Source organism: Stegostoma tigrinum, chromosome 20 (assembly GCF_030684315.1).
Source record: "Stegostoma tigrinum isolate sSteTig4 chromosome 20, sSteTig4.hap1, whole genome shotgun sequence".
NCBI lineage: Eukaryota > Metazoa > Chordata > Chondrichthyes > Orectolobiformes > Stegostomatidae > Stegostoma > Stegostoma tigrinum.
The window spans coordinates 9,919,490-9,945,069 of NC_081373.1; the positions used below are offsets into that span (position 1 = coordinate 9,919,490).

Here is a 25,580-nt window from a genome sequence, read left to right on the forward strand (position 1 = left end):
CAAACACACCAAACTTTTCTAATTGTGCTGTCAAGGAGTGTGCCTTCTGGCGGCACCGTGGAGATTCTGTTGGATGCAAACTTCACCTTATCACTACACTTCATCTCCTGCAAGATAACCAGCAGCTCTTAGAATTTAGAATTAGATTCAGAATTAGAATTAGATTTTACTGCCATGTTTACTCAGGTACGAAAGTACAAGAGAGCAATGAGAAGTGTACAATGTTACCATTCCCAGTGCCATCTTAGGCACAAAGATACCTAAGTACAAAATCTTAGGTACAAAGTAGAATAATAAACAAACAAAGTTAATAGTTAAATATTAAAGTCTTAGGTTTCTTAAAGAAAATGAGAGAAGTTAATTTTCATTCCAAGTAGTGATCACTATGATGTATTATTCCTTACATCAGTCCAAACTTTGCATTACTTTGCTCAGTCTGACTGTAATGCCCAAACATTAAAGTCACTTTCACGCTCGTTGGACTCTATCTGAACCCACTTTCAGGTTGATTGCGCAGACCCGTAATATGAACCTATTCTAGGTCTTTACTGAGGTTGACTGACCATCCAGAGCTTTGTGTGCTATGGTAGAGTTTATGGGTGAGTGATTCAGAATTAGAATTGGATTTTGCTGTCATGTGTACTCCAGTACAGAAGTACAGGAGAGCAGTGAAAAGTGTACAATGTTGCCATTCCCACTGCCGTCTTAGGCACAAAGATACCTAAATACAAAATGTTAAGGACAAAGTAGAAAAATAAAGAAATAAAGTTACAAGTTAAATATTACAGCCTTAAGCTTCTTAAGGAAAGTTAGAGAAGAAGTTATTTTTGTTTTTACTAACTCATGGACTGTGAGCTTTGTTGGCTAGGTCAGCATTTATCGCCTAGAGCACAGTTAAAAGACAACCCCATTGCTGTGGGTCTGGAGTCACGAGTAGGTCAGACCAGGAAAGGACGAGAGATTTCCTTCCCTAAAGGATATTAGTGAACCAGACAGATCTTCTATACAATTGCCAGTGGCTTCGTGGTGATCAATAGACTTTCAATTCCAGATTATTGTGGCATTTAAATTTACCACCTGCCATGGTAGGATTTGAGCCCTGGTCCTTAGAACATCAACTCCATGCCTGGATTAATAATCTTGTTTTTGGTGCAGTTTTGTTGCAGATGAATTTAAACACATGGCTGCACCAGTGATCCCCCACTACACTGAATGGGGAAGCTGCATCAAAACATAAAGAAATGTAACTAATGTTCTCTTAGCCTTACTGTTCCACTGGGGGAAATCTCACATCTTCTCAGTGCCCCACCTTCACCCATGTTCTGCAACATTGATAAATTGCACACTGTACTTTGAAATATTATAACTTCACTCAAGCCACTTGAAATCTTCCTGTTGATAAAATTGCAAATTCTGCTTCTTTTTATGTTTTCACGTACCTGCACTTACATTTAATTATTGACCTACCTGAGCCCTTCTGTCTCTCTCTGAGTTGCTCACATATAATCTGCAACATCTTACCTTTGACAATCGTATTCATTTTCTCCTCATGCTTTAAGTTGTACCTGTGACCTGCTGGATCACTTTGAACCATCATTGCGGGTGAGATGCTAATTTCTATATATTCTATAGCCAAGAATATTCCATCACCAAATCCACAACCTCTGTACACTGAGAAAAAAAGTGAGACTAGAGTTGCTCCCTTCATGTGTATCACTTTCCAATGAGCTCTCCATCTGAGCAGCACCCATTGATTTAAATGCTTTGGTTAAAGAAAAAACTGGGGATACTCAACAGGTCTAGCAGCTTCTGAAGAGACAGAGACCTTTCAGGCTGTTCACCTTTCATTTGGTTTTGACAAAGATCATCAAAACAAAATGTGAGCTCTCGAGTTCTTTCTCCACTGATACTGCCCGACATGCATTCACCTCTTTCTCTCCCATTTCCGACATCTGCGGAATCTAGCTTTTCAGTTTTCTTTTTACACTCTGCTCCTTGCCGTGAGCTCATTTTCTATCCACCCGAACAAAAGCAAAATACGTGCGGATGCTGGAAATCTGAAACAAACGCAGAGGATACTGGCGAAACTCAGCAAGTCTAGCAGCAACGGTGGAGAGAGAAACACAGTTTATATTTTGAGTCTGGCAGGACTCTTCCTCACAAATTTAAATATAAGTGAGTTATGCACAAAATAATCTGAACTCACGTTTTCAATGAATTTTTACACAAATTTCAAAATACAAGGAACACAAATGAGGTTCAGCCCCTTGCCCTATATAAAGTGCATTTGCTCAAGAAGGCTGTTCTGAATTGTCTAATGTTTATAAGATGCACAGGCACTAGTAAAAGATGTTTTAGAAGTTCATCAGTATTAAAATAGAAATTTGGAATTGACTGGTGTACACCGATGAAATGATCATATGGCTCAGGAGAGATTTATTCTTTAAATTGGGTTATTTACAGGTTATGGAGCTGGAGACTAGTTCAAGGTACTTATCTTTGGGGACAATTCCTTTTTTTTAAATGAAGAAATAATACTGCTCCAGGTTACTAGATCCAGATTACTGTGTTAAAGTCATCAAGGAATATTTTACTAATGGAAAGGGGCAGAACATAATATATTTTAACCAATTTCACTGCATAGTTGCGCAGGTTCATGATTAATTTTATGTTTTTGAAACTCTGTCCAAGCACTTGTATGAGTTGGAGAATTTGAATTGGATTTTATCTAGAGGTAAAACCTAGTTTTGAAATGTGACACTGAAGCTGTCTGATTAAATGAACCGAGATAATAAAATGTGAGGCTGGATGAACACAGTAGGCCCATGAGCCAGACCCTTCAGTCCAACTTGTCCATGCTGACCAGATATTCTAAATAAATATAATCCCATTTGCCAGTATTTGGCCCATATCCCTCTAAGCCCTTCTTATTCATCTATCAATCCAGATGCCTTTTAAATATTGTAATTGTACCAGCCTTCACCACTTCCTTTGGCAGCTCATTCCGTACACGCACTACCCTCTGTGTGAAAAATATAGCCCTTAGGTCTCTTTTCAATCTTTTCCCTCTCGCCCTAAACCTATGCCCTCGAGTTTTGGACGCCCCCCCAATCCGTGGAGAAGACCTGGTCTATTTACCCTATCCATACCCCTCATAATTTTATGAACCTCTGTAAGGTTACCCCTCAGCCTCAGATGTCCCAGGGAAAATAGCCCCAGCCTGTTCAGTCTCTCCCTTTACCTCAAACCCTCCAACCCTGGCAACATCATCGTAAATCTTTTCTGAACACTTTCAAGTTTCGCAATGTCTTTCCTATGGCAGGGAAACCAGAATTGCATGCAGTATTCTAATAGTGGCCTAACCAATGTACTATACAGCTGCCTAACCTCCCAACTCCTATTCTCAATGCACTGACCAATAAAGACAAGCACGACGAACATCACCTTCGTTATCCTAACTACCTGCAACACCACTTTCAAGAAACTATGAACCTGCACTCCAGGGTCTCTGTTCAGCAACAGGACCTTACCATTAAGTGTATAAGTCCTGCCTTGATTTGCCTTTCCAAAATGCAGCACCTCACATTTATCTAAATTAAACCCCATCTGCCACTCCTGAACCCATTGGCCCAATTGGTCAAGATGCTGTTGTACTCTGAGCTAACCTTCTTTGCAGTCTGCTGCAACTCTATTTTTAGTGTCATCTGCAAACTTACTAACCATACGCCCTATGTTCACATCCAAATCATTTATATAAATGACCCAGCACCGATCCTTGTGGCACACTGCTGGTCACAGGCCTCCAGTCTGAAAAGCAACCCTCCACCACCACCCCTCTGTCCCCTACCTATGAGCCAGCTCTGTATCCGAATGGCTAGCTCTCCCTGCATTCCATGTGATCTAACCTTGTTAACCAGTCTACCAATGAGAAACCTTGTTGAACACCTTACTGAAGTCTGGAGTTCAATCTGGGCAAATGTGAGGTGATGCATTTTGGAAGATCTAATTCAAGAGTGAACTATACAGTAAATGGAAAAGTCCTGGGGAAAATTGAGAGAGATCTGAGTGTTCAGGTCCATTGTTCCCTGAAGGTGGCAACGCAGGTTGATAGAGTGGTCAAGAAGGCATATGGCATGCTTTCCTTCATCGGACGGGGTATTGAGTACAAGAGTTGGCAAGCCATGTTATAGTTGTATAAGACTTTGGTTTGGCCACATTTGGAGTACTGTGTACAGTTCTGGTCGCCACATAACCAAAAGGATGTGGATGCTTTGGAGATGGTGCAGAGGAAGTTCACCAGGATGTTGCCTGGTATGGAGGGTGCTAGCTATGAAGAAAGGGTGAGTAGATCAGGATTATTTTCATTAGAAAGACGGAGATTGGAGGAGACCTGATTGAGGTCTACAAAATCATGAGGAGTATAGACAGGGTGGATAGCAAAAAGCTTTTTCCCCAGAGTGGGGGACTCGATTACTAGGGGTCATGAGTTCAAAGTGAGAGGAGGAAAGTTTAAGGGAGATATGCGTGGGAAGCTCTTTATGCAGAGGGTGGTGGGCGCCTGGAACACGTTGCCAGCGGAAGCGGTAGACACAGACATGATAGTGTCTTTTAAGATATATCTGGACAGGTACATGGATGGGCAGGGAGCAAATGGACACAGACCGTTAGAAAATAGATGACAGGTTAGACAGTGTATCTTGATCGGCGCAGGCTTGGGGGGCCAAAGGGCCTGTTCCTGTGCTGTAGATTTCTTTGTTCTTTGTTCCATATAGATCATGTCCACTGCTTTGCCCACTTCGTTGTCACTCCTCTTCGTTACTTGTTCAAAACACTCAGTTAAGTCAGTGAAACAATGTCTTTCTCTCGGAAGAAAACCTGCTGCCCTGGCTTTTACATAAATCCATGCGGCAGTCATAGACTCTCGCCTTCCCTCTGAAATGTTGTAGCAAGAAATTCTGTCCTTGAACCACCGCACGGAATAACTCGTACAACAAACTCAACATTGACTCCAGCAGTTTATGGGAGAAGACCCAGCATAATCTTTCCCCATGAGGACTGGGGGATGGCTGATGAATACCCGTGGTGCCTACTTCCCCAGGTCTGAATATACCTAAGGGAAATACTTGCCAACCACCTCCTGCTCGCCTGTCTTTCTTGTAAAGTTTTTAAAATCGTAGAATCCTACAGTAAAGAAGAGGTGTCTTGGCCCATTGAGTCGAAACTACCAAATAATATCCTCCTAGATACAATAGCCCCACTTTCCAGCACAGGGCTTGTAACCTTCAATGATACGACACTTCAAATGTTCATCACATACATTTTTGTAGACTGTAGGGGTTCCTGTATAAACTATGCTCCCAGGAAGTGCATTCCAGACCCCTACCATCTTCTTGCTCCCCCAAATCCTTTATAAACCTCCTGTCTTGCACTTTAACAGTGTAGCACCTTTTACTTGACCATTTGAATAAGCTGCTTTCAATTCACCCTGTCCATGCCCCTCCATAACCTTATACAAATCAATTAGGTCCCCTCTCTGCTACAGAGAAAACAACCCAAGTCATAGAGTCATACAACATGAAAACAGACCCTTCAGTCCAACCAGTCCATGCCCATCATAATCCCAAACTAAACTAGTCCCACTTGCCCGCGCTTGGCCTATATCCCTCCAAACATTTCTTATTTATGTACTTAATGAAATGTCTTTTAAACATTGTAACTGTACCCACATCCATCACTTCCTCTGGAGGTTCATTCCACACACGGGGTTTATAGACGATTTCGGGGAGCAAGGTTTTAACCAGAAGATGGTGAGGGTCTGCAATGCACTGCCTGAGAGCATAGTTTATACAGGAACCCCTACAATGTAAAAAAATTGCCCCTCGTGTTTTTTTAAACCTTTCTCCTCATCTTAAAAATATGTCCCTAGTCTTGAAATACTCCAGCCTTTGCCTTATCTATACTCCTCATTTTTTTATAAACCGCAATAAGGTCACGTTTCAACCTGTTATGGTCCAGTGAAAAAAGCCCCAGTCTATTCAGCCTCTCCTTATAACTCAAATGCTCCATTCCCAGCAACATCCTGAACTTATTCAGCCTCACTTTGTCACTAAACTGCTCCATCCCAGGCTATATCCTGGTGAATCTTCTATGCACCCCTCCAGAGCAATCATATCCCTCCTTTGAAAAGGTGATTGAATTCTATGCAGTACTCTAGCTATGGCTTAACCAAAGTTCTTTTGAGCTTTAATACAGAGAGCTATCATATGTTTTGTATCCCACTTTATCAAAAACCCCTCTACCACCTGCCCTTTATGCATCCTCTTCCTCAAAAATACTGCATTGAGTCTGTGGAACACAGTTTAACTTTGATAAACCCTTGCTGGTTCCATGCGTTTGTCCCTGAGATGCTCACTTATTTGATGTCTGTGCAGTATTCTTTCAGAAAGTTTTGCAGTTGTATCTCCAGTTCTGATCTTCAGGTGTGCATGTCGGCAAACTCTGTTGAAGCCTGACTAATTGAAGAGCAGCATAGTGCAGAGACTGGAATAAACCTATCACTTGTTCCTTTGCAGGCAGCGTACCTACAGAAATCTGGAGTGAACACAGCCGTGTTGGAGAAGCGCCATGTCATCGGGGGGGCTGCTGTGACAGAGGAGCTCATTCCAGGTAGGGGCGGCCCCCAGGCACACCGAGTAGAAGCACCTCCTGTGGTCTCCGTAAGGATGTTATTAAATTTGAGAGGGTACAGTATAGATTTACAAGAATGATACTGGGACCAGAGGGTGTGAGTTATAAAAAGAGGCTGGATAGGCTGGAGGAAGGGTCACTGGACCGAAATGTTAACTATGTTTTTATCTCCACAGATGCTGCCAGACCCGCTGAGCTTTTCCAGCAACTTTGAGAGGGGACTCCTTTCATTGGAGGGTCAGAGGTCGAGGGGTGACCTTATAGAGCTTTATAAAATCATGAAGGGCAAAGATAAGGTGAATAGCAAAGATCTTTTCCCTAGAGTGGGATAGTTCAAAACTGGGGAGCATATTTTTAGGATGAGAGTAGAAAGTTCTAAAAAAGCACGCGAAGGGAAACCTTTTTACACAGAGCATGTGTGGAATGAACTGCCAGAGGGACAGATGGATGTGGGAACAGTTAGAACATTTAAAAGACATTTGAGCACACAGATGAGTAGGAAAAGTTCAGAAGGAAATGGGCCAAATACAGGCAAATGGGACTTGTTTAGTTTGGGAAACATGGTTGGCATGGATGAGTTGGATTGAAGGGTTTGCATGACACTACGACCTGCAAGGAAAGAGCCTTTCTCGGTTTCTGCCATCTACAAGGACAAGGGCATCAAGTCTCACATCTTCCCAACTTGGAAATATCTCAACATCCCTTCACTCCCACTGCGTAAAGACCCTAACACCTGTTTCCTGACAATACTGTCCAGGAGGTGAGACTGCAACCATTTGAGAATGGAAAAGGCACATGCATTTGTCTAGCATCTTTCGCCCCAATAGGCACTTTGCTTTTGAAATGTTGTCACTGTTATAATTTGGAAAATGTGGTGGGCAATTTATACACAGCAAGCTCCCTCAGGCAGCAGTGTCTGGTGTTTTTAATGATTGAGAGATATTGGGCTGGAATAGCTGACTTACTTTGGGGCAATGCCATGCAATCTTTTAGCTCCACCTGACAGAGTGGATGGACCCTTGGTTTAATGCCCACCACACAGCAGCTTTGACAGTGCAGCAGTTCCGTCAGTATCCCAGTTGGCTTTTGAGCTCAACTGCTGGAGTGGGATTTGAATATTGTACCTTGTAGCTCAGAGGGAGAACACTGTCAACTGAGCTACAGATGGCACACTAAGGATATCCTACTGCCAGCTTCCCAAATACAGCCAGAAATGGGTAATAAAAAGTGGCAATGGGAATGATGCTCTTTTCCCATGGGAAAAAAAGTTCCAGTCACTGACAAACTAATGATTGTTACTTTTGTTTGAAATTTATTCTTGGAATGTTGGCATGACTTCTCTAATTGCCCTTGATCTGAGGCTTTTCAGTGGGCAGTTAAGAGTCAAGCATGTTGCTGTGGGTTTGGAGTCACATTTAGGCCAGACCAGGTAATGTCTTTCCCTAGCGGACATTCGTGAACCAGATGGGTTTCTGCAACAATTGGCAACGGTCATCCTTAGGTTACTTTTTAATTTCAGATTTTTTAGTTGAATTTACATTTTGCTATCTTTTGGAGTGACATTTGAACCCATGTCCCAAGAGCAGTGCCTCTTAGCACTAGTCTCGTGATATTACTATTACACCATCATGTCCCCTTATAAGATAGGCTTACGTGAGAATGGCCCCATCAGCTTATTCTATTGCTTGAATGCAGAATCCATCATCTTCTGGCCCTCTGTACAGATCTGATAACTTTTGCTCATATATTACATCTGAGCCTACTTCAAAATCTCATGCTGGGAATTTCAAATCTTGCAAATTTGTTTTGTTTTTCTAATGCCACAAACAAGGCAAGCTCTTTCCCTGAGAGTCATCCAGAGACTGAGTTTGAGAGTGCTGGGCTGGATAGTTCACACAACATAGTGACTGACAAAGACTCAATGGTAATTCAGGAAGGCTCAACCAACAGCACCTTCTGAACCTACCAAGCAAATAAAAACAAAGAACTGCAGATGCTGGGAATCAGAAACGAAAACAGAAATAATACTGGGAAATCTGAGCAGGTCTGGCAGCATCTGTGGAGAGAAAGCAGAGTTAACGTTTCAGGCCCAGTGACCCTTCCTCAGATCTGAAGGCAGCGAGGAAAAGGGTGGCATACGCTAGAGATGGGGTGGGAGATAGGAGCGAATAGAGGTGGTGCCAGAACACAGAGAGCGAGAACAGCAGTCGGGAAAATAAAGGAGTGGGTAAAGGTCAGCCTGGGAGAATCAGTAGCTGCTAATGGAAGCTGTTAATAGCTGACAATGGGCTGTTTGTGGTAGCTGCCCATGTGTGGGCATGGCCTGGTGTGTGGGGGTTGGGCTAAAAGCATGGGAGAAGGTGCTCAAGTCCTAAAATTATTGAACTCAGTATTGAGCCTCAAAGGCTGCTGAGTTCCCAGGTGAAGAATGAGATGCTGTTCTTCCAGCTACCATCACATCCCATTGTCAGCTATTAATGGTTTTACAGCACAGTTAAGAGGACCTTCAGCACATCGTGTCCATGCTGGTCACCAAATATCCATCTATTCCAATCCCATTTTCCAATGATTGACCTGTAGCTTAGTGTGCTGTGTTGTTTCAAGTGTTCATCTGAATACCTCTTAAATACGGTGTGGACTTGTTGGGCCAAAGGGCCTGTTTCCACTCTGTATGGAACCTAATCTAATACCTTGATGGTTCCCATCTCTATTATCCATTTAAGCCAACTTCACCAAAACAGATTGTCTGGTTGTTGAAGGTGAAGTGACCATAGGGGACCTTTCTTAAAGAGAGATGATTGGTCACAGCACCTGAAGTGAGGGGAGATGTTGAGAAAGATAATCCTTCATTGTAACCTCAGCCAGCATGGGAACTGAACCCACACTGTGGTCAATATTCCGCATTACAAGTTGGCTGGTTAGACAACTAAGCCGACTGGCCCTCAATGACTGCTTATTATTACCATGCTGTTTGGTGGAACCTGTTGAATGCAAATTCATTGTTTGTTCTATTGCGGTCTTTACATTACTATAGTGACTCACCCTAAAAATACCACATTGGCTGTGAACCATATTGCGACTTCTGAAGTGCTGAAAGCAACTGTTTTAATGTAAGCCTAAAATAAAACCAGGAAACTGCGGATGCTGGAGATCAGAAATAGAAACAGAAATAAAGTGTAGGGGAAACTCAACAGATCTGGAAAAATCCATGAAGAGAGAAACTGAGTTAACATTACAAGTCAAATGCAACTATTCTTTGGATCTGAAGAGGGGTGATTGATTTTCTGCTATAAACCCAACTCTTCATCAATTTCATTTCTTCACTAATGTTAATAACGTAACCATTGTCTTTTGCTCTGGGACATCTTTCTGATCTATTCCACTTACTCCTCCACCCCCCTCTTTATCTACAATATAAAAGCTATATCACTCTCCTAGCCCCTATCACTTCTGAAGAACAATCATACTGAACTCAAAGCATTATCTCTAATTCTCTCACCAGAGATGCTGCCAGAGCTGCTGAGTTTCTCCGGCACTTTCTGTTTTAATACAAATACAAATCCGAGGTAGTGTATTTTGGTACATCAAGGGTAGGGCTTATACAATTAATGCTAAGGTCTTGGGTAGTGTTGTAGAACAGAGGGACCTAAAGGTTCAGGTATATAATTCTTTAAAGTTTGCATCACATATAGACAGGATGGTTAAAAAGGCGTTTGGCACGCCTGCCTTCATTGCTCAGTCTTTTGTGTATAGGAGTTAGGAAGTCATGCTGAGGACATTAGTGAGGCCTCTTCTGGAACATTGTGTCCAATTTCGACCACCCAGTTATAGGAAGGATATTATTAAGCTGGAGAGGGTTTGGAAGAGATTTATAGGATGTTCCCGGGTATGGAAGGTCTGAGCTATAAAATAAAGCTGGATACCACACAACCAGCCCAGCTCTTCCCCTCCCCCTACTGCATCCCAAAACCAGTCCAGCCTGTCTCTGCCTCCCTAACCTGTTCTTCCTCTCACCCATCCCTTCCTCCCACCCCAAGCCGCACCTCCATCTCCTACCTACTAACCTCATCCCACCTCCTTGACCTGTCCGTCTTCCCTGGACTGACCTATCCCCTCCCTACCTCCCCACCTATACTCTCCTCTCCACCTATCTTCTTTTCTCTCCATCTTCGGTCCGCCTCCCCCTCTCTCCCTATTTATTCCAGAACCCTCACCCCATCCCCCTCTCTGATGAAGGGTCTAAGCCCGAAACGTCAGCTTTTGTGCTCCTGAGATGCTGCTGTGTTCATCCAGCCTCACATTTTATTGTCCTGGATAGACTGGGGCTTTTTTCACTGGAGCGTAGGAGGTTGAGAGGCGATCTTATAGAATTTTATAACATAACGACGGGAACAGACAGAGCTGATGGTAGTTGTCTTTTTTCTAGGATAGGGGATTTCAAGTCGAAGGGGCAAATTTTTAAGGTGAGGGGGAAAGATTTAAAAAAGATATGAGGGCATTTTTTTTATGCAGAGGGTGGTTCACATGTGGAATGAACTTCCTGAGGAAGTAGTACAATTATAACATTTTAAAAGACATTTGGATAAGTACATGAATAGGAAATGTTTGGAGGGATATGGGCCAGGAGCAGGCAGGTGGGACTAGTTCAGTTTGGGATTGTGGCTGGCATTGACTGGTTGGACTGAAGGTTTTGTTTCTGTGCAGGGTGACTCTATGACTCAATGTCTATCATGTAAATGAACATATGCACATCAGAGGGAGCTCTTCAGAGGCAAGTCATCACACATGAGTTTAGATAAAGGACTGTCTTATCAAAAGTCTGGGAGAATAGAACACAGTAATTAAGTAACAGACCTGTTGGACTAGTGAAGTAACTAGTACATTAAAGTTCCAAAAGTCCAGCTACCTGCTAATTGCATGGACCTCTCAAAGCACTCTGCAACCAATGACTTAAGCCAATTAAACTAAACCCGTGGAACTGAAGGTAAATATTGACTAGGTGAGGAAATTGACGGAATGTTTAGCAAGTTTGTTCATGTGATGTAGGCTTCACTGAGCTAGGCCAGAATTTATTGCCCATCCCTAATTAGTCCAGAGGGCAGTTAATGCTCAACCACATTACTGTAGGAATGGAGTAACATGTAGGTCAGGCCAGGTAAAAAAAGCTTTTGGTAGTTGGGGATGAAAGGTCATAATGGAGCAAGTGGAGTTGAGGTAAGGGGTCAGCTGTGGTCTTGTTGAATGGCTTAGTAGCCCCAACGGACTGAACGGCCTTCTGTTGCTCCAATTTGTTATCTTAAGGCCATATATTGGCTGTGCCCCAACTTTCTAATCATGGGTATGGAGAGAAATCCCAGGCACTAACCCTGCTCCTGCCCTGGTTTGACAGCTCCAAGCCCAAGCCCAATGGGCATTCTATAGCCTGGCCCCAGAGAGACTGGATCAGTTAGGACTGTATTCTCTGGAGCTTAGAAGAATGAGGGAGATCTCATAGAAACCTATAAATTTTTAACAGGATCACACAGGGTAAATGCAGGAAGGGTGCTCCTGATAACCAGGGGTCACATTTTAAGGGGTAGGCCACCTAGGACTGAGATGAGGAAAAAATTCTTCACTCAGAGAGTGGTGAGCCTGTGGCATTCACTAAAACAGAAAGTAATTAAGGCCGAAACATTGAAAGCTTTCGAGAGGGAGTTCGATTTGGTTTTTCAGGCATAAGGGATCAAGGGCATGAGGAGAAAGTGGGAACAGAGCACCGAGTTGGATGATCATATTAAATGGAGAAGTAGACTTGAAAGGCTGAATGGCCTACTCCTGTTCCTGTTTTCTGTGTTCTGATGTTTATTAGGTTTTGATGTGCCGACCCGATGTACTGTTATCAAAAAATTATCAGTCCCAGATTTAAAATTAACAATTGCCCTCACATCTATTGCTGTTAAATGAAAGTGCAAGAAATAGTGAGTCACCTGCAAATGGGGGGTCTATCCTCTGCAGCCCAGGCTTGCAGTTTGAAGCTTATTGATGCTTTTTATGTTCATTGACATCTTTTAAAAAAGCGGAAACGTTTTGTGATGAGCACAGCGTGTTCAGAATGAAATGCTGCAGTTACATAGCCAGAAATCAGAGTTGTTTTAATGCCGTTTATGTATCTGATGGTGTGTTTTTAACACTGCAGGTTTCAAGTTTTCCCGTGCATCTTATGTGCTCAGTTTGCTGAGACCTCAGATTTACAAAGATTTGGAACTGAAGGTGAGGCAGCTCTCTTTTAAGAAAATAAACCTTGACTGTGTAAAAAGTATCCTGAACAAGTCAGAGTAATCCTTCAGTAAGTGACTCATGTCCTTCCTCCCCAAAGCCAAGCCACTGCTTAGAAAGCACAAGCCAGGAGTGGGCTAGATTGCTTCCCACTTTCCTGGATGGGTGCAGCTCCAGCAACACACAAGGAGCTTGATACCCTCCAGATAAAACAGCCCACTTGAGTGGCATCACATCCACAAGCATCCACTCCCTCCATCACTGATGCTCAGTAGCAGTGGTGTGTACTATCCACAAGATGCACTGCAGAAATTCACCAAAGATCCTCAGACAGCACCTCCCAAACACACGACCACTTCCATCTAGAAGGACAAGGGCAGTAGATGCATGGGAACGCCGCTGCCTACAATTCCCGTCCAAACCACTCACACATCCGAACTTAGAAATAATTCATCATTCCTTCACTGTTGCTGGGCCAATATCCTGGAGTTCTCACCCTCAAGGCATTGTGGGTCAACCTACAGCACATGGACTGCAGTGGTTCAAGAAGGCAGCTCACCACCGTCTTCAACTAGGGATGGGCATTGAACACACGGGTAAATTAACAAAAACGATCTGACAGGCAACTTTCAGCTCCTGATTGGGGCTGAAAGCCAACACCTACAGTTGAGGTGTTTCATAAACCAGAAGTAACCCATATATAGGAAAGATGAAAGACTAACCAGGGCTGCCATTCCTGACCACCAACCAGCAAACCCCCTACTCCAAAACCGAATGAAGTTTGGAAACCAGAGGTTGAGCACAAGATTGGGTTGTGTTGAGATTCTCACCACAATCAAATAGCTTGTTGATGCCCCTTATGAAGAACACCTTGTGTGATGTAGGACTTGTATCCTGGGCAGTCGGCTAGCATGCTATGAAGGTAGAAAGTAAACAACACTCTTCAGTTCCATTTGCATCCTCAGGGAACAAAAATCTGAAATGACATGTGCTAGAATGTTCTGGAATCAAACAAATGGAAGTGATATTCTACATTTACCATGAGGAAGTGCAATTGAAGAGGGTCTCACCCAGCAATGAACACCTTGGGGCATCAGGGACATTGAAATGTCACCTGGCAGTATAAATGGATCTTCGTTCTCTGGGCTTTAGGAAAATGAGAACTGAGCAAAATTGAAACATCAAAATTCCCCGAGGACTCAGAGCAGATATGAAAGTTCTGGCTCACCCAACTGGATAGTCTTGAGCTGGAGGGTAAGAACCTGGGACGAGGGGGTAACCAGTAAGGACTGAGCTGAGGAGTATTTTCTTTGCTCAGAGGGTTGTGAATTGTTGTATTCCTCAACCCCAGAGGCTGTGGATGTTCCATTGTTGACTATTCACGACAGAGATTGATAGATGTTTGGGTGCAGGTGCAGCTAGCTATTCCACAGTCATAGAGTCATATGATGCAGAAACAGACCTTTTGGTCCAACTCATCCACGCCAACCAAACATCCCAATCAGATTTAGTCCAGTTTACTGGCATTTGACCCATATCTCTCTAAGCCTTTTTTGTTCATATACCTATCCAGATGCCTTTTAAATGTTGTAATTATACCAGCCTCCACCACTTCTTCTGGCTGCTCATTCCATACACGCACCAGCCTCTGTGTGAAAAAGTTACCCCTCAGGTCCCGTTTATATCTTTCACCCCTCACCTTAAACCTATACCTTCTCATTTTGGACTCCCCCACAACATAGGAAAAATACCTTGTCTATTCACCCTATCTCTGTCCCTAATGATTTTATAAACCTCTAAAAGATCACCCCTCGGCCTCCAATGTCCCAGGGAAAGAAGCCCAAGCCCTACAAACCCTCCATTCCTGACAGCACCATTGTAATTCTTTTCTGTATATCATAGAACATAGAACAGTACAGCACAGTTCAGGCCCTTCGGCCCACAATGTTCTGCCGACCTATTATCCTACTTAGATCAAACTACCCTGCAATCCGTACATTGTACTATCCTCCATGTGCCTATCCAAGAGTCGCTTAAAAGTCTCTACAGTATCTGACTCCACTAGCACTGCCGGCAGCGCATTCCACACGCCCACCACTCATATAACAGTGTGGCCAGAATTGAACACTGTATTCTAAAAGTGGGCTCACCAATGTCCTGTTCAGCCACCATGTGTCATCCCAATTCCTATAGTCAAAGCACTAACCAATAAAGGAAAACATGCCAAATGCCTTCTTCACTATCCTGTTGAACTGTTGAATTGTTAGCTCCAACTCACATTTTTACAGATGGTACCTTCATTGTACCTTAATGATGGCTGGATGCTGATGGTTATAGCCTGTTTCCATTTCCTAATGCATCTTGAAGAAACCTCAGTCCCCCTGTATGTCTGTTTAAGGATGCAGAACAGGAGGCTCTAAGCTATGAAGGATTGCCAACCCCCACCTAGACACCTTCCTTGCTACACCAGCAGGTGCCAAATAGTGATTTGTTTCTACAGATCCACATGAAAATTTGTCTTGAATTAATTTAAATGGGGCTTTACAGCAGGCTTCAATAACCTCTGTAATGTTTCCCTGCCACAAGCTTAATCCACCAGTCTGCCCAACAACAGTTGCCAGCTCAACATCAAATAAATCTATTAGATTCCTCAGTTCTGTTTCTGGCCCATTACCATTCTCCATCTCCTTCTTAAAGATGTTCCTTAAAACCTATTCTTCATCAAGCTTTTGGTTGCCTTTCCTAAGATCATCTTATGTCATTTGGTGTCAGATTTTGCCTGATAATGCTCCTGCGAATATTTTACTGCAGTAAAGGGCGATGCAAATGCAGGTTGTTGTAAACACTGAAAAACCTGTTGGGTGCTTTGGCTGTTCTCACTTCCTCATTTCTCCTACCTCCAGTTTAATAGCCACTGGCCCTTGTGTTTTCCTGTTTTGCACTGATTTCATAGAATTGTACAATGTAGCAAGGGGCTATTTGGTCCATTGCCTCTATGCTAACTCTTTGAAAGAGTTATCCACATTCCATTTTAGTGTTTGTCCTTGGCTGTGCTACAAGTATTTAACACATTTATTATTGAATCTGTCTCCACCATTCTTTAGTGCAACCTGTTTCCAGATCCCTTTATCTTGTTAAAAGTGAGGGAACCTTCATTAAGCCAGGCTGTCTCTGTGCACCAGCAGCATAAAACCATAAGAACACAACATGCAGGATCAGATGGAGGCCATTCAGTCCTTTGAGTTTGCTCCATCATTTAGTACAATCTGATAATCCTCACCTCCACCTTCCTCCCTTTTTTGCCCCACCTGGTTCGATTCCCTTACTGATTAAAAATCTGTCTGTCTCAGCCTTGAATATACAATGATCTAGCCGCGACAGCCCTCTGTACTAAAGAGTTCCACAGATTCACAACGCTCTGTTATAAAAGTCTGGTCCTAAACTCTCCTAAAAAAGGGAAACAACGTCTCTACATCTACCCTGTCAGTCTCCTGATAATAACCTTATGTTTTGCTCTGTGAGATAGTGATTTTAAATAAACCTGTTGGACTTTAACCTGGTGTTATGTGACTTGTAAGTTTGTCTGCTCCAGTCCAACACTGGCACCTCCACATCATGTATTAATTAAGTCTCCTCTCATTCTTCCAAACTCCAGTGAGTAGACCATAAGACCATAAGACATAGGAGTGGAAGTAAGGCTATTCGGCCCATCGAGTCACTCCGCCAAAAGTGCAGGCCCAACTTACTTGATGTGTTCTCCTAAAACAGTCTCTTCATACCGGGTATCAACCTTGTGAACCTTCTTTGGACTTTATCTGCACTGTCTCTAATGCCAGTTCTATCTTTGCTTGGATAAGGGGCCCAAAACTATTCACAGTGTTCCAGCTGTCGTCTTGTATCATTTCAGTGAGACATCTCTATTTTGTATACTCTATTCCCTTCAACATAAAGACGAACATCCCATTTAACCTCCCTATTACGTGCTGAACTTGTTGCTGTTTTGGGTTATCTGAATGAGCATATCCAAATCCCTCTCCTGCTCCTTTCCTGGCAATTTCCTAACCTTATTACTGTTCCCCACTTCAAAATCCCGACATCGTGCGCTGATTGTACCCACGCGTTCAAACTCGATTGAGTTAAATCGGAGAAGTTCGTCCTCCAAGCATAAGTCAATACTCTTTTCCCACAACAGAAACATGGATTAAAGATACACATCCGGAACCCATCTTCCTTCACCCCGATGTTGGAGGATGGAGTTGGAAGGAAACCACCTCGCTCACTCCTGATGGGCAATAATATGGAAGAGACCCAGAAACAAATTGCACAGTTTTCGGCAAAAGATGCACAGGTAACTCCAATTGACAAACAGTTTCTCGTCTAACCCAGAAAAAGTCAGTCTCCCAAGGCTCACACACAGACTCAAGCAGAGCACACTCTCTCCAGAATTGTCCTGGAATGTCCAGCAATTGAAATATGATCTTGTGGACATAACCCTGGAGAAACATTTAGAGGAATTGAGGCAGAGAAAAGTCCTTTTTTTAAATTTAATTTTCAGTTGAAGGCTTTTTGTTTCTTTGTTATAAGAGTATTATGGTCTGGGGAGATGGTAGTGTAGTGGTAATGTTAGCTGGGTTAGTACTCGAGAAGCCCAGGTTAATGCAATGTAGGATGCAGACAGGTGATAGCCAAGAGGTATTATCATTAATCCAGACACTCAGCTGATGTTATTGGAACCTTGGCTCAAATGCCCCCATGGATTCAAGTTTTTTAAAAAAATCTGGAGTTAAGATCCGACTGATGATCATGAACCATTGCCGATTGTCGGGAAAAATCATTTGTTTCATGAACGCCCTTCAGGGAAGGAAATCTGCCATCCCTGCCCGGACTGGCCTACATGTGACTCCAGACCCACAGCAAAGTGATTGACTCAAAAGTGCCCTCTGAAACGGCCAAAAAAGCCGCACAGTTCAAGGGCAGTTAGGGATGTGCAATAAATCCAGTGATGTCCATGAGGTCATGATAGTTGCTATATAAATCCAATTCTGTTTTTTTTCTGGAACTATTATATTTCCTCACACTCATCTGGATGTGGAAACAATTACCACTTAGATTGAGATGACCGAAGCATCCCGGCTCCTGTGCATTCTGGGTCGTAAAGACGAGTGTTGGAAGATGCCTCAAGGAGGATAGCAGGTCAGGGCTGAGTGTTGGGAATGTGAGGATGGTAGATACCATTTGATATCTGTTTGAAAATCCTAGGAGGGTTCCGAGTGTCGACGTGCAGCTCCTCCAAAGATGGATAACTGTGAGAGTCAGTCTCTGGTACATGTGGGTTGCAGAAGGAACTGTCGTAATGGTCTGAATGACCCTGTTACATGTTTTCCGATGTCTAAGCGTGTGAGTTGTGTTTTGCTTGCTAGTCGTACGCTGAATATGAGGCTTTCATCAATCACATGGCCTTGTCCGCGGAACCTCTACTGGATGCAGTACCCGTGGATGTCCCATCACTAACTGGTGGCTCGCTGACGCAGAAGATACGGTCCCTACGCACTCTCAAACCTCTCATCCAAACAGGTAAACAAACAGAAGCTGCAGTTTGTATACCATCCTTCACAGAGACATCCTGGGGAACGTTGCGGTCGATGGCATAGTTTTTGAAATGCTGCAAATGTTCCTTTTTTAAACAAATGCATCAGACAATTTGCCAAGAGTGAAAGGTAGGACAAATGACAGGGATAAACTGATAAACTGCTTTCAGTCCTGATTTGTGCGTTGAATGTAGAACAAATGTCAATTGCGAGAATGGATTTTTTTTGCAATCAGTTTTAAAGACGTATCCCCTCCTTCAGGTATACTTTTAATCAATCTGCTGGTATATACCTCTAAAGCAGGTGGGACTTGAACCAGGGTCTCCTGGCGTAAGAGTGGAGACGCAATCATTACCTGAGCTCCTACAATCCTCCTCTTAGAGTCATAGGACAAAGGCAGATGGTTATTGGTTATTGGTGGTCAGTCATCTCACTCCTAATACACCACATCTAGAGTTCCATAAGGTAGATATTTTCCTAATCAAATTGTTGAGAAAGTTTGTTACATGACTATGGGGTAGGTGAGACTTGAACCAAAGCCTCCTTGCTCAGAGGTAAGGACATACCACTGTGCTTCCAGTATCTTACCCCCTCCTTCATTTCATGACCCTTGCCCAAATAGGGCTGTCAGCACTGAGATGGAACTCTCCCCCCATCAGTAAATCCTTCCAACATAGAATCATAGGATTCCTGCAGTGCAGACAGAGGCCGTTTGGCCCATCAAGTCTAGACCAACCCTCTGAATAGCATCCCACCCATACCCACACCACCCCCATTTAACCTCAGCCAATCCACCTATCCTGCACAGCCCTGGACACTATGGGACAATTTAGCATGGACAGTTTGCTCTCTCCAGCCCATGTTTGGACTGCGGGTGGAAACCAGAGCACTGGTAGGAAATTCATGCAAACATGAGGAGAAAGTGCAAACTGCACACTGACAGTCGCTTGAGGGTGAAATTGAACCCGTGTCTCTGATGCTGTGAGTCAGGGCTTGGGTTATTTGTGCAATAGAGGTTTGTTAAATTGATTGAAGGGTTCAGAGTGGCCAGCCATGAGGAGAGATTTAGTAAAATTGCACTATGCTCCCCAACATTTGGAAGAATAAGCACAATTGATACTTCTAAGTTGCTGAATAGCCTTGACAAAGTAGATATTGTTAAATTTCTAGACATCCATTTTCAAAAGTGGGAATCCGTCTGTCTTCAAGAACTGTTTATTTGTATTTCACAGTTCGATATAAACTCCAGTCTGCTCTCTTCCCTTCCTGACCAAAAACCAGCCTTTAAGTAGCCCAATGAGCATCAGCTACTCTCTGTTACATCTAAAAGATCCCGTGGTCCACTCTTAAAGTGGCTATTTTCCCTGCAACACTGTCCCGCAGCCTCAGGAGAAGAGGCCAGCCAGTAAGATCTGAGATGAGGAGGAACTTCATCACTCAGTTACGAGCCTTCAGAATCCTGCGGATGCTCAGTTGTCGAATCTATTCAAATGGAAATCGCTGGATCTTTCAGCACTGATGTCATTGGGGGGTGTGGCATTTGGGCAAGAGAGTGGAACTGAGGTCCAGGATCACTCGTGGTTTTACTGAATGGTGAGCAAGGCTCAAGGAGCTGACTCCTACTCTCAGTTGTCATGTTCATATCCATTTCCTTTCTTGTCCTCACAGGTTTTAAGCTGGGGAGACGTATTCCACAGTTCTACGAACTACTGACTGCTCCAATATCCAAAGTAAGCACAGAAATTCCCTGTTGAAAACTGCTGTCTATGGTTACACGGTGTATTGACCCTGGTGTTTGCTATCCTAGCCTCACCAGTTCTGTGCTTCCCAGAGATTGTGGCGTAGGGGTGGTGTTACTTGGCTAGGAACCTGGCTAATGTTCTGGGGATATGAGTTCAAGTCAAGTGGCAAATGGCGAAATTAAAATTCAATACAATCTGGAATTTTAAAGGCCGAATGGTGGTTGTTGCTGATTGTTCTTTCAGAAAGGAGCCCCTGGTCAGGGCATTGAGTACAGGACTTGGGACATCATGTCATGGCTGTACAAGACATTGGTGAGGCCGCTTTTAGAAAACTGCGCATTATTCTGGTTGCCTTGCTATGGGAAGGATACTGTTGAACTAGTAAGGGTGCAGAAAAAAACTTACAAGGATGTTGCCGGCCTAGAGGGTTTGAGTTATATTGGAGAGGCTGGATAGACTGGGATTTCTTTCCCTGAGGACCTTATAGATGTTTATAAAATCATGAGGGGCGTGGATAGGGTGATTAGCTAAGGTCTTTTCCCCAGGGTAATGGAGTCCAAGAGTAGAGAGCATAGGTTTATGGTGAGAGGTGGTGGTTTTAAAAGGGACCTGAGGGGCCAGTTTTTCACACCGAGGGTGGTGTGTATGTGGAACGAACTGCTAAAGATGCAGGTACAATTATAACATTTAAATGATATTTGGGAAGGTACATGAATATCAAAGGTTTAGAGGGATATAGGCAAATGCAGGCAAATGGGACTGGCTTAGTTTATGCAAACTGCTCAGCACAGATGAGTTGGACTGAAGGGTCTGTTGCCTCTGTGTCCTTTCCTACGTATGACTTTATGTCCTTTTAGGGAAGGCAATCTGCCACCTCCAACTGCTCCAATCTACACGTGACTCCAGGCCCACAGCAATGGGGTTGACTCTGAAATAGACCTTGCAAGCCACTCGGTTCAATGGGCATTAAGGATGGAACACATGCCAAACTTGCTGGCATTGTACACATCCTGTAGTTGGGGGTGGGGGGTGGGGGGGGGTTTGCAGTCACTAAGCCAAAAACAAACATCTGAAGAACTGCAGATGCTGAAAATCAGAAACAAAAAATGACAATTGCTGGAAAACTCAGGAGGTCTGGCAGCATCTGTGGACAGAAATCAGAGTTAATGTTAGTTCTGAGATAACAGGGTGTAGAGCTGGATGAACACAGCAGGCCAAGCAGCATCACAGGAGCAGAAAAGCTGACATTTCGGGCCTAGACCCTTCTCTGTAACACTGTTAACTCTGCATTTCTCTCCACAGATGCTACCAGACCTGCTGCCTCATTCCAGAAACTTTTAGTTTTCTTTCCTGTAGTTAGCTTGGACAGCTGGTTTGTGATGTGGAGTGATCCCAATGGCTGGGGTTCAAATCCTGCACCAGCTTGAGGTTACCATGATAATCCTACATTCTCAACCTCTCACTTTGCCCGAGAAATGATGATCCTCAGGTTAAACAAGCACCAGCTATGTGTCTTTCTAATGAGCAAATGGTTGTCGGGAACAAGAGTGACTTCATTCTACTGCCCCCATCCCATTACAGACTTTTTAAAAAAAATACTATCAAGCCCATTTGGCTAAGACGCACAGCGGCTGAGGAACAGGAGCATGGCTTTTGGGCAGTTCCTGTCTCAAAGCCGCGATGGAAGCTGGGTAGATGGACATAGAAGCTGAACAATCCGATTGCCCAGTCTGGTTTTGCCCATCTCACCCACAGTCGTAGCCCACAGGAGGGCAGCATGGGTATAAAGTGGGCAGCAGCTGTTGGGAAGTAGAGAGAAACATTCCTGTTCTGTAGTGGGGTGGCAGGGCTCCGAAGAGCAGCAAGGTCCTTCCGAACCTCACAAGGATATCTCTGATAATGGGAACTGCAGATGCTGGAGAATCCAAGATAATAAAGTGTGGAGCTGGATGAACACAGCAGGCCAAGCAGCATCTCAGGAGCACAAAAGCTGACGTCTCGGGCCTAGACCCTTCATCAGAGAGGGGGATGGGGAGAGGGTTCTGGAATAAATAGGGAGAGAGGGGGAGGCGGACCGAAGATGGAGAGAAAAGAAGATAGATAGAGAGGAGAGTATAGGTGGGGAGGTAGGGAGGGGATAGGTCAGTCCAGGGAAGACGGACAGGTCAAGGAGGTGGGATGAGGTAGTAGGTAGGAAATGGAGGTGCGGCTTGAGGTGGGAGGAAGGGATGGTGAGAGGAAGAACAGGTTAGGGAAGCGGAGACAGGCTGGGCTGGTTTTGGGGTGCAGTGGGGGGAGGGGACGAGCTGGGCTGGTTTTGAGATGCAGTGGGGGAAGGGGAGATTTTGAAGCTGGTGAAGTCCACATTGATACCATTGGGCTGCAGGGTTCCCAAGCAGAATATGAGTTGCTGTTCCTGCAACCTTCGGGTGGCATCATTGTGGCACTGCAGGAGGCCCATGATGGACATGTCATCTGAGGAATGGGATGGGGAGATGAAATGGTTCGCGACTGGGAGGTGCAGTTGTTTATTGCGAACCGAGCGGAGGTGTTCTGCAAAGCGGTCCCCAAGCCTCCGCTTAGTTTCTCCAATGTAGAGGAAGCCACACTGGGTACAATGGATACAGTATACCACATTGGCAGATGTGCAGGTGAACATCTGCTTAATATGGAAAGTCATCTTGGGGCCTGGGATGGGGGTGAGGAAGGAGGTGTGGGGGCAAGTGTAGCACTTCCTGCGGTTGCAGGGGAAGTTGCCGGGTGTGGTGGGGTTGGAGGGCAGTGTGGAGCGGACAAGGGAGTTGCGGAGAGAGTGGTCTTTCCGGAAAGCAGACAAGGGTGGGGATGGAAAAATGTCTTGGGTGGTGGGGTCGGATTGTAGATGGCGGAAGTGTTGGAGGATGATGCGTTGTATCCGGAGGTTGGTGGGGTGGTATGTGAGAATGAGGGGGATCCTCTTTGGGCGGTTGTGACAGGGGCGGGGAGTGAGGGATGTGTTGCGGGAAATGCGAGAGACGCGGTCAAGGGTGTTCTCGACCACTGCGGGGGGAAAGTTGCGGTCCTTGAAGAACGTGGACATCTGGGATGTGCGGGAGTGGAATGCCTCATCGTGGGAGCAGATGTGGCGGAGGCAGAGGAATTGGGATTAGGGGATGGAATTTTTGCAGGAGTGTGGGTGGGAGGAGGTGTATTGTAGGTAGCTGTGGGAGTCGGTGGGCTTGAAATGGACATCAGTTACAAGCTGGTTGCCTGAGATGGAGACTGAGAGGTCCAGGAAGGTGAGGGATGTGCTGGAGATGGCCCAGGTGAACTGAAGGTTGGCATGGAAGGTGTTGGTGAAGTGGATGAACTGTTCGAGCTCCTCTGGGGAGCAAGAGGTGGCGCCGATACAGTCATCAATGTAATGGAGGATATCTCTGGCCTTGCCTGTCCCCAGGGGCTTGCCAGCCCCTCCTGAATCTGCCCGTCTGCCCCGGGTAAGTATTCTGTGCCCAGTCTTGGGTGAGGAACGGGCTGGCGCTAATGAGGTTTCTTGTTGAAATTGGAGCCGTCTTGCTTGTTACCGGCAAGGCAGGATCAGCAGCTGTGCCTGGAGCTGTTCGTACAACGTGGAAATCTGTCCTTTGAGAAATGCATTGCCAGAAAATGACTAAGTCTGCCGGTTACCTCACATGGACTATTTATAGCTAACAGTGGAATCAGTTCCGACATTATCCTCCTGTATCTGTCCTTTGTGAACTTGCTTTTTGTTTTGGCAGATTCTAAATCACTGGTTTGAATCGGAACCTCTGAAGGCAACTCTGGCTACTGATGGAGTTATTGGCGCAATGATAAGTCCACAGGCTGCAGGCAGTGGGTAGGAAAGACATCAGAGCTTTCACTGGTTTCAAGTACATTTGACTTGAATTGATGCATCAAAGTTTCATATTAAAATAATATGAGGGGAAGAGGCTTCAGACCTGTTACTCAATTAAATCATGGACAATTTGTATCCAATATTTATTTTTTCAACGTTGCTCCATGCCCTTTGTTTGTCTTCAGTTTTTAATCTAAACTTTTTCTAATATTAATTTTAATTAACCCAGCAGCATCTGTCACCTTAAAATGGGGTGGCAATGGCCTTGCGGTATTATCACTGAGTCTATTAACCCAGAGACTCAGATGATGTTCTGGGGGAACTTGGTTCAAATCCCACCACAGCAGGTTGTGGAGTTTGAATTCAATTTTTAAAAGGTCAGACATTAAGGGTCTAATGATGGCGATGAATCCATTATCAATTATTGGAAAAACCCATCTAGTTCACCACCTCCTTTAGGGAAGGAAATTGCCGTCCTTTCCTGGTCTGGCCTACATGTGACTCCAGACCCACAGCAATGTGATTGACTCTTAACTGTGCTCCTGAGATGCTGCTTGGCCTGCTGTGTTCATCCAGCCTCACATTTTATTATCTTGGATTCTCCAGCATCTGCAGTTCCCATTATCTCTGACTCTTAACTGTCTTCTGGATAATTAGGAATGGGTATTTAACTCCGCACAGGCAGTCACCCAAGGGTGGGATCAAACCCGGGTCCCTGGTGCTGTGAGGCAGCAGTGTTAACCACTGAGCCACTGTTCTGCCACTAATGTGACAAGCCTCAGTTCCTGGCAGTATAGTGCTCGGTTATGCCACAACCCACAGGTTCTCCTGCAAGCAACTCACCATCCTGACTCAAAAATATATCACCATTCCTTCACTGTTGCTGGGTCAAAATCCGGGAATTCCCTCCCTGACAGAACTGTTAGAAGTCACACCACACCAGGGCTATTGTCCAACACATTTATTTGAAATCACAACCTATTGGAGCTTAGCTGGCCCCTTCGTCAGATGAAGCGAGAGAGAAGCACACAGATCATGGAATTTATGGGCAGAGAGATCATGTGCAGAGAAGCCAAAAGATCATACAAATGGTGCGAGTGGAGTGTAGAATAATAAATTCTTACAGGTGATCCGAAGTATTAGATGGTGTGAGTAAAGGGTCAACAGCCGAATAACAAGCAAAGGGATGGCTTATAATTCAATTAAATAAGGCAGAGAGATAATTACAAAAATTTTAAAAATAAGCTGGTGCTCGGGACAAACCAAATGGTGGAATAACATAATAGGTACAAAAGTCGCGTGCTGAGGGTCTGACCAAAGTAATAAGTAATCCAAAACAGTACAAACTAATTAAGGGAGGGAGATCGTAACAACTTATCCAGGGGATAGTGACAAAACAGGACAGTAAAGAAGATTTCATAGATACAGAACAGTGTGGTGGGGTCACACGTA

At 44.3% G+C, this 25,580-nt stretch overlaps 1 protein-coding gene across 2 annotated transcripts in view; it reads left to right on the top strand.

Annotated features, from left to right (window-relative positions):
* Nucleotides 1-25,580, top strand: part of pyroxd2 (pyridine nucleotide-disulphide oxidoreductase domain 2) — a 54,439-nt gene that overhangs the window by 4,558 nt on the left and 24,301 nt on the right. For both annotated transcript variants that reach the window (XR_007249577.2, XM_048551402.2), the window contains exons 3-8: nt 6,573-6,666; nt 12,863-12,936; nt 17,135-17,290; nt 18,363-18,516; nt 20,199-20,260; nt 24,031-24,128. Coding sequence is in view for 1 of the 2 variants with exons in the window: in XM_048551402.2 (XP_048407359.1) it covers nt 6,573-6,666; nt 12,863-12,936; nt 17,135-17,290; nt 18,363-18,516; nt 20,199-20,260; nt 24,031-24,128 (638 nt within the window). In the remaining variant the exon portion in view is untranslated. The remainder of the gene's footprint in view (nt 1-6,572; nt 6,667-12,862; nt 12,937-17,134; nt 17,291-18,362; nt 18,517-20,198; nt 20,261-24,030; nt 24,129-25,580) is intronic.